Below are 15,747 nucleotides of genomic sequence, written 5' to 3' on the forward strand. Positions count from 1 at the left end.
TTTGTTGAGACGATCAAATAATAATTTACTGTGATTCAATCTGTGGCTTTGTACAGTTGCCGGGGTGGGAGGAGGCCAAAGGATGAGGGGATGGGGATAAAAAAAAAAAAAGAAGTTGTTTGCCACAGGCTTGGGTGAAGTGCGAGATAGTCCTTGGAGGGCCTCATGCTCCCCCTGTCCTCTTCGTCCTGCTCCTCTCCCCCCCCCAGTACTCCTCCTCTGAATCCATTTGCTGCTTCCTTTGCTTCACCTCTTTCCTTGCACACTGCACAGTGGGAACCTCGCCAAGACACGGTCCAGACAGCTGAAACAGAAGAGGACACTCATGAGCACTCATTCCCCATCAGAACAAGCGGGGCTGTTCCCAGTACTCTCCCCTCACATTTGGGGATGACCCTGTTAGTGCCCACAGAGCAAAAAGGCTACACCAGTCTTAGAGGTCTGGGTCTGTCTTAGCAAAGCATCTGTACATGTGCTGAAGGGAATGAGTCTTGGAGTTGGTGGAGTGATGGGTGAGCTTTGGGCACCTCACCAGAGCTTCTGCCTCTTTCTGAACCTCCTTGTGGGAAGGGGCACTGTTTGGCAAGATCTTTCCACCTCCGCCAGGGATGATGGGAACCACAAAATGAGGCCAGGGCAAATGCAGCCAAATTTTGTTGGCCACAACACCCACCCTTCTTCTCCCCAAATCCCAGCATGTCTTTGCCTCACTTCTCCTTTTGTGCCTTGATGTTCCTCCCTCTCTGCTCTTGGGCACTGCAGCTAGATTAAGCTGGGATGTCTGGTTTCCAGTTTCTGCCTGAGCAGAAAAAGACACAGGCCACTTGCAGGCCATGTTCTCTTAACTGAGAGGAGTGTTTCCAAGTGACCCTTTCCCAGCCCTTCTTGCCCAAGCTGGTGCTGCTACTGGGCTGTGCCAAGGATTGGGCTCCTGGCGGTCGGTGTAAGGAGCAGCAGTGCCTGCCAAGCCCGTGCTGTCAGCTGTGAGCCAGAGCAGGAAACAAGCCTTGAGCTCATATCCCCATCCGGAGGAAATGCTCCTGAACATCTGGAGGACACAAACATCTGGAAAATCTCCCTTAGCAGTGATAAGTGTGCTGGGCACAGCATTCAGCTCGGCCCCCAGCCGACCTCACACGCCTGGGCTGGGAGGGAGGGGTGGGGCTCTGGGGTGGGTGTTTGCTCATAGGAAGCAAACGTTGCCAGCACTGTTTTGTTAGGTTTTTTTCCTTGGGAGTGGGGGGCAGGAGGAAGAGCTCTGCTGTGCTCATGGCTTCTAGCTCAAAAAGCATCACAGGAAACCTGCTGTTTATCTCCACCTTCAGGAGACCCTCTTAACACCATCTCTAGATACAGTGCACTTCTCTTTAGGACTCCAGCAGCTATTTAGAGGGATAAAGGGCCAGTCCAGGTGCTTGAGAGAATCCCCAAAAGACATTAAGGGCAATGTTCATGCATGCATTTGTTCCAGATGTCCTTAGATATTGATCTCCTTGGTGGACTCATCCCTAGTTGCCCCTCTCTAACTTCCTGCCATGAAGGAGTTGGTTACACAGACAGATGTTCCCAGGCCTTTCACTTAAAGCCAGCCAGTACATGCAGGGACAATAATAGGAACTCTCCCTGACTGCTATCCAGCAATGTTTTAAATAAACTCATAATTAAAAAAAAAAAAAAGAGGAAAGAAAAACAGGCAAGTGAACATAAACAATCTGAAAAATACTGTTTCTGGCTCCAGCACACACAATTTATAAAAGCAAACAGCCCCCTTATGGCTAATTCTCAACATTGCATCAGCTCCACACAGCCCAGGGGATTTATCTAATGGGGAAAACTCTTCTGAAGAACACAGGACTTTTCACAGCAAGACAGGTCTGCTCTAAAGCTTTAGGATGAGGCAATTTATGTGAGTGCATTAGGAGGCAATGCACCCAGCCAGCTCTTCATCTGAACCCTTCTAGAGCCAGTCTAGGGAACATGCAGTGATCTGTACACCTTCAACACCAGCTTAACTCCTCTTTCAGAACAGCAGCATGGGAAAAAGCTTTCCTGGGGAAAGCACAACAAATTATTATTTTTTAAAATACTCAGTTGTATAGAATTTTGTTGCACAAAATGAGGGGGAGAAATAAACAACCCTTTCCTGCCACATACTTCCTCAGGGAAGTGGGAATTTTGACTTACCTATGTTTTCACAGAAAAACGCTCTATCAATCTGAAAGGCGTTTCATTAAACAATTCCTGCTGCTGAAATTGATCCTGTTGCACTTGTTTGGCTAGTGCATCTGCACCCACCTCCTGCCCCACTTCCAGCATTTCCCCACTGCACCTCATGTGCTGCTTCCAGCACTTACCATAGTCACGATACCACACATTTACAGTTCATGCAGCCGGGGCCGCTCTCGTCCGGGGGATTCAGCTTGCGCAGCTTGTGCTGCCGGATCTCCCGCACCAAGGTGTAGAAGGCATCCTCAACGCCCTGGGGAAAAAGCAGGCCTTGAAGCAGCTGCCCGCTCTGAGGAGGGACAGTGGAGAGAGGAGAGGGCTCTGCTCCCCAGCAAGGTGTCCCTAACACTGTCCAGGAGTGGAGATTGTAGAGGTAAAGGTACAGAACCGAGCTGGGAAGACTAACAAGGACCTGAATGTGGCCCTCAAACAGAGAGCAAAACTGAATGAGCAACCATCAGGATAAGGATCTCTGAAGTCCCTGAGATTTATCGGCTCTCAGCAGTCTGAATGAGGTCTACCACCCAAGAGAAAAGCCATCACTAGGCCACTGAAGGTGGCAGTTCCATTTCCACCTCTATGCTCTGGGAGCTCCACATGGTCCTTTCAGCACTGGTGTATTTTGCTAAAATAGACCATGGATGAGGTTAACCAAATGACCTGAGCTTAGCTGACTTGCAGTGACTATGGAGGTTATTCCAGAGCCTTGGAGAAAGCCCTGAGAAGGCATCTTCTCTTCACTGCTGCCACAGCATGATGATGCACTTCTTGTGATGGGAGGCTCAAGCCTGGACTGGGAGGGAACATCCTGAGGGAGGGAGCATTTAGCCTTGAGGAAGCAACTAAGCCCAGCCCTCACACCCATCTGTCTGCAAGGTGGTGCCTGCCTATTCTTGCCCCTCCAGGGCAGCAGTGGAGGAAAAAAGAGAAAAAGAGCCTTTTGTTCTAAAGTCTCCTCCTACCTGTCTGGTTTTGGCAGACGTTTCTATGTAGGGGATCCCGTAGCTCCGGGCCAGGTCCTGCGCTTGCCGGGTCTCCACTGTCCGCGCAGGGAGGTCACATTTATTCCCCACCAGCACCATGGGGACATCATCTGAGTCTTTCACCCTCTTGATCTGCTCTCTGCAAGAGGAGGAGGCGTGAAGAAGCAGATCCAGAACACTCCCTGCCAGTTTCTTTGTTAGGATTTGACAGCTACCCCTCGCTCCTGTTGAATGCCTTGTGTTGAGCTTTCAGGAAAATGTAAATAACTATGGCACACAAGTGAGTAAAATAGCAAAACAGAGCACCTCTGGAAATGAAAACTAAACATACTTCTGCTCTTTAAATGCAGCTATTTACAAAACAACTTGAATTATGACAGTCTATATTAAGACATGAGCTTAAGATAGTTTAAGTTAAATAAAAATTAATTCTCAAGCAGTTACCTGTGCTATTTCCAACATTTTATATCAAGTAATCCCCCCAAAATTGGGGAAAAAATAAAAAATCACCTGCAACCAGAATTTGCTGAGCTGATAAAGCAGCTTTTGGCAGCTGTAACCTTTTGTGCAGATGCACAGGCAGTATTTGCTCCCTTTCAGTTTAGTTCAGGTCACTCAAAGTTGAGAAACCAACTGGGAACTAAAAAAACTGTAATGCTCACTTCTTCATTCCAACATTGGATCTAAAACTAGGTGGGCGAGGATGAGATCTATCACTCCTAAAAATCTTGAAGGCCATTATGACCACAAAACTCCATTCAATTCCCTTCTGATAGATAATAACTCCCTTTGCTTAATAAATCATTTAACTTCAGATGTAAAACAGCTTTTTTATTTTTGCTCATGGGTCCAGAACATTTAATATGGTTTTAATTTAACAAATAAAAGATTTAAAATGCCAATTTCTGCATTTTAATTGAATGCAAATCTCTATCCAAAGGCAGCTGGACATTCATGCGCAGAAGAATCAATCATCTTTTTCTAATGTAGTAGAACATAGAAATGAAGTCTGACTATGTGCATGATATGCCATAAAGCCATTTAAATGTTCTGTGTAACATCCTGATCAGCAAATGCAAGTACTAAATTTAGTGCACAGGCTACACTTAGCTGAAAAGAGATACCTCCAAATGGTTACTAACCAGGGACAGCAAGCATTTCTCTGGGGAATATTCTTTTAAAAGTACAAACACAAAGAGCACAGGCTAAAGGAGATGAAAGCTAGTGATTTACATCATGATGGCTTGAAATCAAGCCATCCTGCAAGCAATTCACAGGCACCAGCCCCAGCACAAGGATGAATGCTGCTCAGTCCCTCAGGTGCTTTAGGAAAATCCCATCCTTTGTCCTTTGGTTCAGCTGAAAGAAGCCAAATTAGTGCACCTGTGCAGCTATTACACTGAACAGCCTTTTGGATGAAACTGAAACATCTCAGCAGCTCCAAGCAGCACCTCTGACTATGGAGCAAGGAAGGGATGTGCCTGTCCTCAAAACAACAGGATTACTAGGACCTGGTTTATGATGAGGGACAGGGATACACAGTCCCTTGTGGGCAGTGACAGAGCAGGGACAGGCAGAGCCATCTCCTGCATCCTCTGCAAGTGCCTGCCATCGCAGCCGAGGCTCAGAAAAAGGCGCAAGCAGAGTCCCTCCCTAAAGTAGCATCGGGGTAAACAGGGAAGATTCCTGCTGTGTTCATATCACCCCCTTGACTTCAGCTCTGCAGGGATGACATCAACAGAGAGGAGAATTGGGATGGTACTGGGATGGTGTCCCTGCTTCATCATCACTTCTCCATACATCTGCTTGGGCAAATCACCTCACTGGAGCCCTGACTCTCCTGCTCCATCTTTGCCCTGCTTGAAACCAAGCTCCAGTGGGGCAGGAGTCTCTCCACACGTGTGAAGCTGGAAGATCACAGCCTGGTCGTGCCAGTGGACAGCAGGGCAAGCAGCTCTCCCTGTCCTTTCCAGCCTCCCCTCCCAGCTCTGGGGCCAGCAGAAGTCGCAGAGATCGATTGCGCTAACAAAGCAATTCCACTAATTAGGGAAGGAAGGGAGGGGGGGTCATACAGGATCAGCTCTCTCTTTAGTCACCATAAACACTTAAACATTACATTACCAGGTCCCCAAAGGCCACAAGCAATCCCTCTGGAAGGGTTTTATTGGAGTCACTGACATTAGCCGTCTGCGCTGTCTCTTCCCTGGGGAATGGCCACTTGAGCTAATTGTCTTTGCTGGCAGTCTGTGCTTCCACTATGGGGCCTGATCTAAAAGGGTGGGCAGGAGAGTGCAGCAGCAGCAAGGCCTCTCCTTCGCACAGGGCAAGAGGGAAAGGCCCTTCCCAGGATACTGACCTATACTGGTGAATATCTTCAAAGGACTTGGTGTTGTTGATGGCGAAGACACACAGGAATCCTTCCCCCGTTCTCATGTACTGGTCTCTCATGGCACTGTACTCCTCCTGCCCTGCAGTGTCCAAGATGTCTAACAAACAGGTCTCTCCATCGATGACTACTTGCTTTCTGTAGGAATCCTGCAGGCCAGGAGAGGGAAAGGAAGGAAGGAGGAAGCATTAAGGGAGGGCTTGGATCTGGCTAAACAAAGGGATGCAACGAGTGCATCCCTAGGAAGATGCCAGGTCATGCTCTGCCTGTGTTCAGCTTCCATTAGAGACAACTCAGTCTCTTTCAAAAATGGGAGGGAAAGGAAAAATAACAAAAAAAAAAAAACAAAGGAAAAAGGGAGCAGCTAAGCAGGTTTCTCCTTGTCTGTCAGAACCACAGAGAAGACAGCTCCCAGCATGCTCTCCCCATTCCCAGCCTTGCCGCTGGCAGACCCAGGTGCAGCTTTCTCTCTATTATACCACATAGCCCTCAACAAGTATTTCCTAAGATTGTTTAGTCTCAGCTCCAGTTCCTTCTGCTGGATGAGGAAGGACACTCAGGAAAGGAGCTCTGGCCAGCCAGGGCTTCCAGTCACTATCTGTGATCTGCAGGCCTGGAAGGTGGTTAAGATAACCTGGAAATCCAGTGCCTCCAATGCATCTCAAATCAGGCACCAGAGGCAATACTGCCATCAGTAAGATTTCAGACTGGGTTTGATGGTAAACCTCTTCTTTAAACATGAGAAAAAAATAAAATCACACCATGAACAGGGTGTTTCCCACAACCTGTCTGTGCCCAGAGGGCTCCATGAGAGGTATATACAGGCAGGTCCTTTGAAGTTGGGGGTTTTCCCTGCAGCAAAGGCAATCACAATTTGTCATAGATGTGAGAGGGTCTGGAAATCACCCAGAGCACCCCTCAAAAGGTTTCATTTTCACAGCAGGCTCCTCAAAGCACAGCTCCTCCCCACTATGCTTCTTCCTGAGCTCAGTCTCATCAGCAGTGATGCTGTGGGGCAGCCCTGCACAGAGGACATCCCCTGTGGACAGTGCAGCATCCTCAGCTGTCAGCAAGAGAAGGAAGCCAAAATGAAAGGTATGAAAAAGGTACAAGTCAGCAGTACAACCACACCGTGCTTTGCAGCCACTCGCAGAGGCCATGGCTGCAGTTTAAATTAATTCAAATGTCGGCTGCTCTTCAAACGACCACAACAATGTTATCAGATGAGCTTTGCAGGTCTGCAGACAAACAGCTGATGCAGCAAAGGGCACCAACAGGACTGGCAGCAGCACAGAAAGGGAATGGGGCCAACATGGCCTCCATCCTTTGGTTCATTACAACAACGTCATTTGCTGGGGCTAATTAAAGTCTTTCCTCACCTTGCAGAGAGGGCTGTGAAATCAGAGATGAGATCTGCTCTGCCACGACCTTCTCAGCTGTGCCTTCCCAAAAAGTGGACTGCTGACCCATCCAGAATAAGCATGGAATGAAAGGCTGGCTTTCAGCCAACTGCTCTGAAGGTAACTGGCGGGCTGCCCTGCAGGAATGTGCTCCCATTTCTAATCAATAATGTATCTGGAGCCTCCTTTGTGCAAGGGGACCCAAGTGCCTTCTCTGCCCCGCAAAGCATCCTCCCACCTCTGCACCTTGGCTTGGGACAGAGGACCAGCCTCTCAGCACACATGTTCACAGTGAATTACCAAGTCCCTAGTCCAGGATGCTTCACCTGCACCCAGGCATGCCGACACAGAAGAGATCCCACACCTCAGCTCAGGTCATCAACAGGATACCCATAAGGTCAGCCAGCTGGCTTAGAAGGCAGAGATATAAAACAATCTTGCAGAGGAGGCTTTGCAAAGGAAGGGGACAAGCTCTCCCCATCAATTCTTTGTGTACAGCTTCATTAGATCTCCCCCTCCCCAGGAAGCTCAGGATGGCAGCTCAGCTGTCCCTGCCACACGACCAGGTGACATGGCTGCCACTAGCCCACAGCAGCACCCTGCAGCCTCAGCCCTTCTCTGCAGCCCTGCATGTCCCACCCCACCCTTGAGCAGGGGGGAATGCAGCCAGACCCAGCTGTGAAGTGCCAGGCAGCAGAAACAACATCTGTTTGGGGTTCAGACTCAAGATCCCAGGCGGATGCCAGGAGCATCCCAGCTGTGCTGGAGGACCAGGCCAAGAGGCCCATTTGCTAAGCACTACAGTCAGGACATGACCAGAGGTTTTGGCAGCCCATTACTAGCTAGCTGCTAAGAGCTGAAAGATGAACCAAAGAATTGCTCAACAGAGTGAAACTCTTTATTCCATCCCTGCTTATTCACCATGGGACAATGCCAGTGGCACTCTTTGCTGCCTTGGCCCTCCTGTTCCCAAAACAAAGGTCCTAAGGCTCCTTGGCAGCCCAAGAGCTGGCCTGTGACAGTGTGCTGTACTGGGGTGACAGCGTTGAGTTACAGAGCCAAACATTTGCACTGGCAAATCAGCAGGGTAGGAGGGGAGCAGACACCCAGTCAGGGTCTCTACCCCAGACAGGGGACAAACCTGCACACCTCCTGCTCTGGAGAACATCTCAGTGCACCCCAATCTGCTTGCACCCCCCTTTGCAGCACAGCCTGTGCTCAATCCATGTGGGCAGCGGGCAACGCCTTTGCTCCATGCACATATCATCTTTCCCCCCCCCCCCTTTTTATCCTGCTCTTTTCAGCACTGCTGTGCTGCTTGTTAGCTGGCTGAACAGTCATAGTCAGCTCCTGGGCATGATCCAAAGCAGCTTAGTCACAGGAAGGTGGTTTGTTGGTCACATTTGGATGGCTGGCAGGTAGCTCTTGGTCTCTTAAATCCCCATAAAATGAAGCATAATTAAAAGGAATCACCGTGAAATGAATCAGTAGTTGGCCGGGGTAGCAGGGAAAGCAGGGTACAACCAAGGGAGCTGCAAAGGCATCAGGGCTGGTGGTACCCACAGGTGGAAAAGTACCAGGGGTGAGAGGGCCGAAGAGCAGCTTGTGGCAGCTTTTGGAAGAGGTGAAGAACAGAATGGGGCCGGAGTGAACAGTGGAGGAGAGAGCAGGCGTCTCCCAGAGCACTGCAGAAGTGCGTAGGGTGAAGAGGGTGTGCTGGGAAATGCCATGCAGGGTTTACATTCCCTGCTGCCTGTTTACATGGAGAAAATTCCCTGCAGGGTACACACAGGGAGCAGGCAGCTGGAGACAAAAACCACAGGATGCCAAAACCCAACACATCACTGGGTAGGAGTTGCCTCTGCCCACCTAAGGTCCAAGAGAGGATGCATCCTTGCAGATGTCTCCCCAAGGAGGGTGCTCTCCATGAACACTCTTTTAGCAAAAACAACTGGAATGGGTTTCTGAGAAAAGTATGCAATACTACTGGGGACAGCCACATGAGGGGAGAGGAGCTAGGGACAAAGGCAATTGCATTCATAATCAAGGAGACTCAGGAGCCCTAAATTAAATTCCAGTCTCTGCCATGGATGTTTTAGGTGACCTTGGCCAAATGATGTAATAGCACGTGCTTTTTAAGTGCTTTCTCTCCTTCCCATCTGTAGGACTGTAAGACTATTTCTGCCTTTCTACCAAGCCTTGTCTTGCCTTGTTTATGTAAGTTGTAAGCTCTTCAGGGTGGGGACTAAACATAAAACACCTACCAGAATAGATTTCTCCTCCCAGCTGGGGCCTTTAGCCATTATGATAATAATAACTGCAGAAACCACAGCTGCATTTATACACAGCTGGTAGAGAATCCTTTAGGACTGCAGTCAGGGAGGATGTTGTCCAAGAGAGAGAGAGAGAGCTGCAATTTGCCTTCCCAGGGTGGACTTTACTCCTCGTGCAGCGCAGTGGCTACTGCCCACATCTCACCCAACAAAAGTGTAAGTCATGCAGAGGCTAATTAGCACATCACTAACTATGGTAAAAGCAGATGGAGAATGGAATATATCTTTGAAAAATTAGAAAATAATAATATCGCAATGGATATTGAACACTGAATCCCCCTCTGCCTCCATACAGCCTGTGAGGACCATAGGGTCCCTGCCTGTATCTTCAGGCAGGGTGCTGAGCTAAACAGGTCAGTGCTGCCATCCACACCGACTGAGACACACTCATCAGCCTTTAACTCCTTGTGAAGAAGCAGAGGCAGCACTCTGGGAGCCACAGCAGTTCAGCTGCTCAGCACGTCTTGCTCAAACTGCAAGACATACATAATACAACCAAGCTCTGATAAAACCTATTTCATCAATAAAGCTCAAAACATCCTGCAGAAAACGTCAATACATTTACTCTGATTTCACGGGAGGAGAAATGGAAGCACAGGCACAAAATGGCTCTTCAATTCTAAACCTTTAATCCCTCCCTACATTGTCACCTCATCAGAAAGGAAGACTTTTGTGCTGCCTCGCAGCCCCTGCCCTGCTCTGCCTGTCTCTGCTGCCTCTCATGTCACCTCTCTTCAGCAGACACCACTACTCTTCTGCAGGAGATGTTAAGTCAATCTCTGTGACCTCTGAACACACACATAGTGACTCAGAACAGCTCTGCAAAGCAGAGGAACATCCCTGCTCAAGTTCAGACTTGAGACCAAACTGAGCATGCTCTGGGTTGGAGACAAGGTGGAGAAAAGCAAGTCGAAAACATGCAGACAGACAGACCCCATGCCCGGAGCCACTTACCTCTATCGTGGGGTCATACTCATCAACAAAATGGTTCTGAATGAGCTGTATCGTCAAAGCACTCTTCCCAACACCACCTGCTCCCACCACCACCAGCTTGTATTCAGTCATCTTCCAGCTGACCCCAGCTCAGCACTTCAGGAGCACCACCACCTGCAAGGACAAACATGGTCACTGTGCTAAGAGAGGTTACTTTAAAATAATCCATCAACCCAAATACAAAAACTCTGTTCATCCTGTGGTCTGTTGCAATCCTTCAGCCTGACCATCTGGATGCAAACTTCACAGGTTCCTTGAGCAAACTTCAAGAGGTAGGAGAGCATTACTGATGAGAAAACAAGAGGTACAGGCTGTGTACATCAACCCCTGAAGTAATCAGTTTAAGAAGTCTGGTTTTACCTTATCTCAAACTGATGATCTGAAATCTTTAGATAGATTTGAAACCCTTGGCCAACAAGGTTGGAATGTCAATTCCCACAAGAGCAGGGGAAAAGGTCCAGCCCTGCCCAAACATGCTGTTACCTCCATGTTTTCACCCTCATGGCTGTGTCAAACCTCAAACCACAAAGCAGAGTTGAGATGGTGGCACATCCACACCCTCTGCCTGTCCTCCAGCTAACAGTCCTACTATTGTGACAGGAAGGACTGCAGAAGGGGCATCCTGCTCCCTGAGCTCAATCTGGCACACTCAACAAGGGGGAAAGAGATGCTGTCACAAAAGGTGCTGAGTGACAACGATAGTTAGGGTGAGGATGAGCAAACCACACTTCTGCAGTGCTGCGTGCCTCCCATGGCCCTTCAGCAGCAGAAGATTCACATCCCCCCAGCTCCTCCCTTAAATTTCTGCTCCAAGTCTGCTGAGAAAGAGGAACTAACTCAGGAAGATTACAAAACCCCAAAGGTTTAAATAGAAATCCACCCTCATTGGACTGCAGCCCCTGCCCACTGAAAGTCACTCCAGGGTCAGATACTCGTTCTCAGCCACCATCTGCAAGCTCAGGGGAAGCCACCCAAAATGCAGCAGGTAGCAGGAAGACAAGCTCACAGTTCCCCTTGTCAGACACCCTTCAGTGTTCACAGGGATTAGAACCCTCTCCTCCATCCTCCCACCTCAGATAGTTAAATCACTCCACCCTCCTCCCCAGGCTTGTCAGCCCTGCTCCTAAACTCTGGAAGCTGCTACAAACTGTGCCAGCAAAGGCTGCTCTAGACCCAGACCACAGCTGATGCATTTGCTAACACAGCAAAGATCTAATGGCAAAGAAGCCAGAACTTTTTGCCTTCAATCCCCACCTGACTGTAACCCTAAACCAGGGAGCAATCAGACACAACCACCTCTTGCCAAAGCCCTTTCTTGAGCTGCTGTCTTGATAGCAGAAAGGGAAACAAAGCTCAAGCCCTTCTCAGCATCCAGAATCCTAAAGAAGGGCAAATGAGGGGGTACAGAAGAGCAGCCAGGTGACAAATATGATGCCAAGCAGGACCTCTGGTTTGCTGTGCTGGAGAAGCAGTTAAACACGATGGAAAAGTGGTGATGGTGGGGGGAAATGAAGTGCAAATAATGTCATACCCTAGGTGCCTTCCTGAGAGTGACACTGCTTCCTCTGAAAGTCCAATGTGCCTCTATTCTGGCAGCCAGGGAAGAGTTGGAGATCAAAAGCAAGGCTACAGGAGAGAATCTGTGTGATCTCACTAATTGACTGTGCACACACATTGCTCTGCTCCGTTAATGCGTGCCCTCCTGTACGTGTTGTTCTCACATGCACTGCTTCTCAGGGACAAGAGAGATCCCCATCCCAGGCTTCTCATCTCTCTGGGAAGAGACAGGGTGAAAAGTGGACTGAGGAGCAAATGTGGACTGACCATCTCCACCAGCACAGCTGTTGGGGAGGGAATCACTCCTTCAGCAAACAGCTTCACAGCTGAACACAGAGGGGTTCTGGGGGTCTGAAGAAACACTGCTCCCACCTTTCATTACAGAGCAAGGAGATCTCCATCCCCCAGTAAAACACATGGACTTTCCTCTGCATCTGAAGATGAAGCAGGTGCCATGAAGACGCTCAAGGAAAATGGCCCAACTGCCCAGGCACAACTGCAGGACTTGCTGAGACTGTGAGAAAAGCTCTGACTCCCCAGGGGAGGAGAAGACATAAGTTCTCTAGGAGGGGGTTCTCCCTCAAGACCACCCCAGTGGAAGGCACTGCCTACTCCTCTGGAAAGTTCCCACAGCCACAGCAGCTTTATGGTGCACACTGCAGCAGGAGGTGGGGGACAAGGTGGTCACCCACATTAGCTTGAGTGTCTTCCCCTGGTCCCGACCCCAGCTGAGGTCCACTGCACAGCAGAGGGGCAGCCACACATCAGCAAGCCCTGCACATCACCACCTTAGCACAGAGTTTTAAGGTCTGGCTTCTCCACAGAAACACAAACCCACATCTTCTTGTCCCACACACACCCAAGAGGCAGGGAAAATGAAGGGGGCAAAGAAGCCATTGCTACTCCCCACTTGTGGCCCACACATGGACAGTTTAATGCAAGAGCTCTGCAATGCTGGTGTTTGCTCTCTGACACCATCCCTCAAAGGTGCTGTCACCTCAGCTAACTCTCTGCTCTGCCATCCTCGCCCCTGCAGTGGCAGGAGAGATTCTGCAGCTCGCAAAGGAGGGCAGGTCCAGCCTAGCTGCTCCACACCATTGCTGTAAAACATGTCCTAATGCAGAGTGAGAGCATGGGGAATGATGGACAGCTCTGGGCATGAGGGCTGCCCCACTTAATGTGGGCTAAAATCAATGCTCAGGGGAGCTCGCTTCCTTTCCCCACTGCAAGCTCCTCCAGGGCAGCATGCAGACCCAACAGCACACCAGGCCGTGGGCAATTTCCATGGAAAGAAGCAGCCTAGCCAAAGGCTGCAGGGAAAGCAGAGATTTCAGTATGGCCAATCTCTGCCACAGAGCTGGGCAGCTGGTCCTATCCTTAAGCTTACCAAAACCATCTCATAACTCCCCCATCACACTTTTTACTCCTGAACATGGGAAGAGCAAGGCTGGTCTTTGATGCACCCATAGTGCCAACACAGGGGTGGCTGTTCCTCAGTGTCACAAAAACATCATCACCACCACCACCACCACTATAAGGGCTGGTTCAAGGAAAACCATCCCAAAAGCAACGTTTCTGGCTTCCTATAACACAGATGCAGGGAAGAGAAAGTGGGGTTCCTTTCAGAGAGACGGTAACAGACACCCCAGTTTTCATGCTGGTGACACACCGGATGGAGGTTCACAGCCTGTTGGTGGTTGTGAAAGCTTCTCCTGATGCGAGGATTTCCAGTTTCTATTGCTCAGCAGCCAACACAGAGCCCACACACAGCTGACCACAAAATAACAGAGTGAAACACAAAAGCACAGCCTCCCAGTCCCACACAGAGCAGGAACAAAGCTTCTTCCATCTTCTGCAAGCTCTTCAAGATCTTAAAGTCTGATCCAGGTCACCATCTAGTGTTTCCCTATCCAAATTTATCACCTCTGCAGCACTCCACTACTACACCCCCCAAAAGCCACACACAGGGCTTTCAAGCAACAGTTGAGAGACAGCAAGGAGGAGAGCAGTTCCAGGAGCACCGTCTGGAAAGAGGAGGGCTGGGATCCGCGTGCCAAGCCAAGAGCCCCAGCGTGGAGCTGGAGCTGCTGCTGCTGTATTTCCCGACCTCGTGGATTTGCTCCTGTAGCGAGAGGGCTCCTGGCTCCCGTTCAAAGCTGTCTAGGAAAGCCTCGCCGAGTGCTTCCGCCTGGCAGCAGCAGCTGCTCCCAGCCCAGTAGCCAGAGCCACACAGCTCCAGCAAACAGGAGCCACCTGCCAGCCTCAAGCAGGAAGAGCAAGCACCCAGCCCCAGTGGACACCAACATCCTACCTTTGTCTCACAGGGAGGGGATGGAGGCGTGGGTGAGGGCAGAGGGCACAGCACCGCCCCTGCCTGCACATGCTGGGTGGCAGCATGGAGGCCCTGCCTGCAGAAACGAGGACCAAGATGCTTGGCAGAAGCTGTCACAGGGCTAAGACCTAAAGTAGGTTGGATCATCAAGGCTACAGCTGCTACCCAGAGATCCAGCTGTGTCCTGCAACAAACAACCTGACCTTCTTCATGAGGCAAGGAACTCAAGGGGCTCAGCCCCATCAGTACATCCCATTTCACCATGAGAGTTCCCACAAGAGCTCAGGCATCAAGCAGCAGGGATACACAGTGGGTTTCCAACACATTCACCACAAGGGAGCCTCTGACATCCTTCCAAACAGAATAACTAACTGAAAGATCTTTGTCTATGTCTCTGTTTCTTCCCATCGCTTTGTTTCCCTCCCAGGACAGACACCAAGCCAACTGAACAAGTCAAGAGACAGATTTTTGCACAACGCTGCTGTAGTAAGGCCAGCCATGCCACAAGTTTTACAACTGTTCATTATTGAGCATTCACCATCACTGCACCTGCCCACTGGGAGTTTCTGCATTTAAAGGCATCAGAAGTCAATTTCAACTCTGGAAATCTCTTTGGGCTCATGTTAGACCAGGCACCCTTTCCTCCAAAGCCCTGTCCAGAGGAGCCATATGACCACAAATGCCACTGTGTTTGCTTCTATTTCCCTTCAGCACAGACGCCCTGCAGGCACAAATGGTCGGCAGTCCTCTAGGAGAAAAACACTCATGCCAGTCTTCTACCAGCAGTCACCCACACCCACACATCAGCAATCCTATTCAGTGATATCTGACCATTGATAAACAAACCTTGTTGGCTTAGCCCAGTGACTGTCCAGTCTCCTCCATTTGCTCATTCACAAGACTGTTATCAACATCACAAAGCACAGCCTGTGGAGGGACTGAAGGAGCCTCTCCAGTGGTGTGAAATGCCACCTTTTGTCTCCACTCAAGGACCAAAATGCTGATGTTCTCTGTGGCCTGTCCAGCCCAAAGAGATTAGGGAACTGAGGCTGGCAAGCTGATGCTCTGTTATGAAGCCTATCCAATGCTTCATTTTAATTTACTTCTTGCTTTTTAAATCAACAAGTGAGCTACAAATCTAACCAATTGTGCCTGTTGTTGGCTTGCTTGTATACCTGCAATCTCAGACAGTGCACCTCACAGAGTAAAAGAGAGAAAGGGATGCCAAAGAGAATAAAAGTTGCAAATACTGGCCCTGCTTTGGAGAGATGACTTGGAGATAATAAACGTCTTCCATTAGGGGAAAAAAAGCAAAAAAGCCAAAAATGAGCAGAATGCCTTCTTCCATCCTCTGCTAGCTCTTCAAGATCTGAAGCAAAAGGCAGCCTGTCCCAAGGGACCGAGCACAAAAATACTGCTGCAGAGGAAAGGAAGAAAAGGGGTAAGGAATGACATAATGTAGGAGGCTCAAAATACAGATGCACATTCAAGGAGAAACCTGTGAGGAAGAACAGCAGAAAGCTGCATGCAGGTCCGA

General features: G+C 49.5%; 1 protein-coding gene across 1 annotated transcript in view; it reads right to left on the minus strand.

Annotated features, from left to right (window-relative positions):
- Positions 1–15,747, minus strand: part of HRAS (HRas proto-oncogene, GTPase) — a 39,716-nt gene continuing 23,969 nt past the window's right edge. Inside the window, exons 2-6 of the mRNA XM_058026273.1 lie at positions 10,283–10,435; positions 5,566–5,744; positions 3,189–3,348; positions 2,355–2,479; positions 1–304 (exon numbers count right to left, since the gene is read on the minus strand). Of these exons, the coding sequence (XP_057882256.1) occupies positions 2,360–2,479; positions 3,189–3,348; positions 5,566–5,744; positions 10,283–10,393 (570 nt within the window). The 5' untranslated portion in view covers positions 10,394–10,435 and the 3' untranslated portion in view covers positions 1–304; positions 2,355–2,359. The remainder of the gene's footprint in view (positions 305–2,354; positions 2,480–3,188; positions 3,349–5,565; positions 5,745–10,282; positions 10,436–15,747) is intronic.

The sequence above is a fragment of the Melospiza georgiana genome, chromosome 6 (assembly GCF_028018845.1).
Source record: "Melospiza georgiana isolate bMelGeo1 chromosome 6, bMelGeo1.pri, whole genome shotgun sequence".
NCBI lineage: Eukaryota > Metazoa > Chordata > Aves > Passeriformes > Passerellidae > Melospiza > Melospiza georgiana.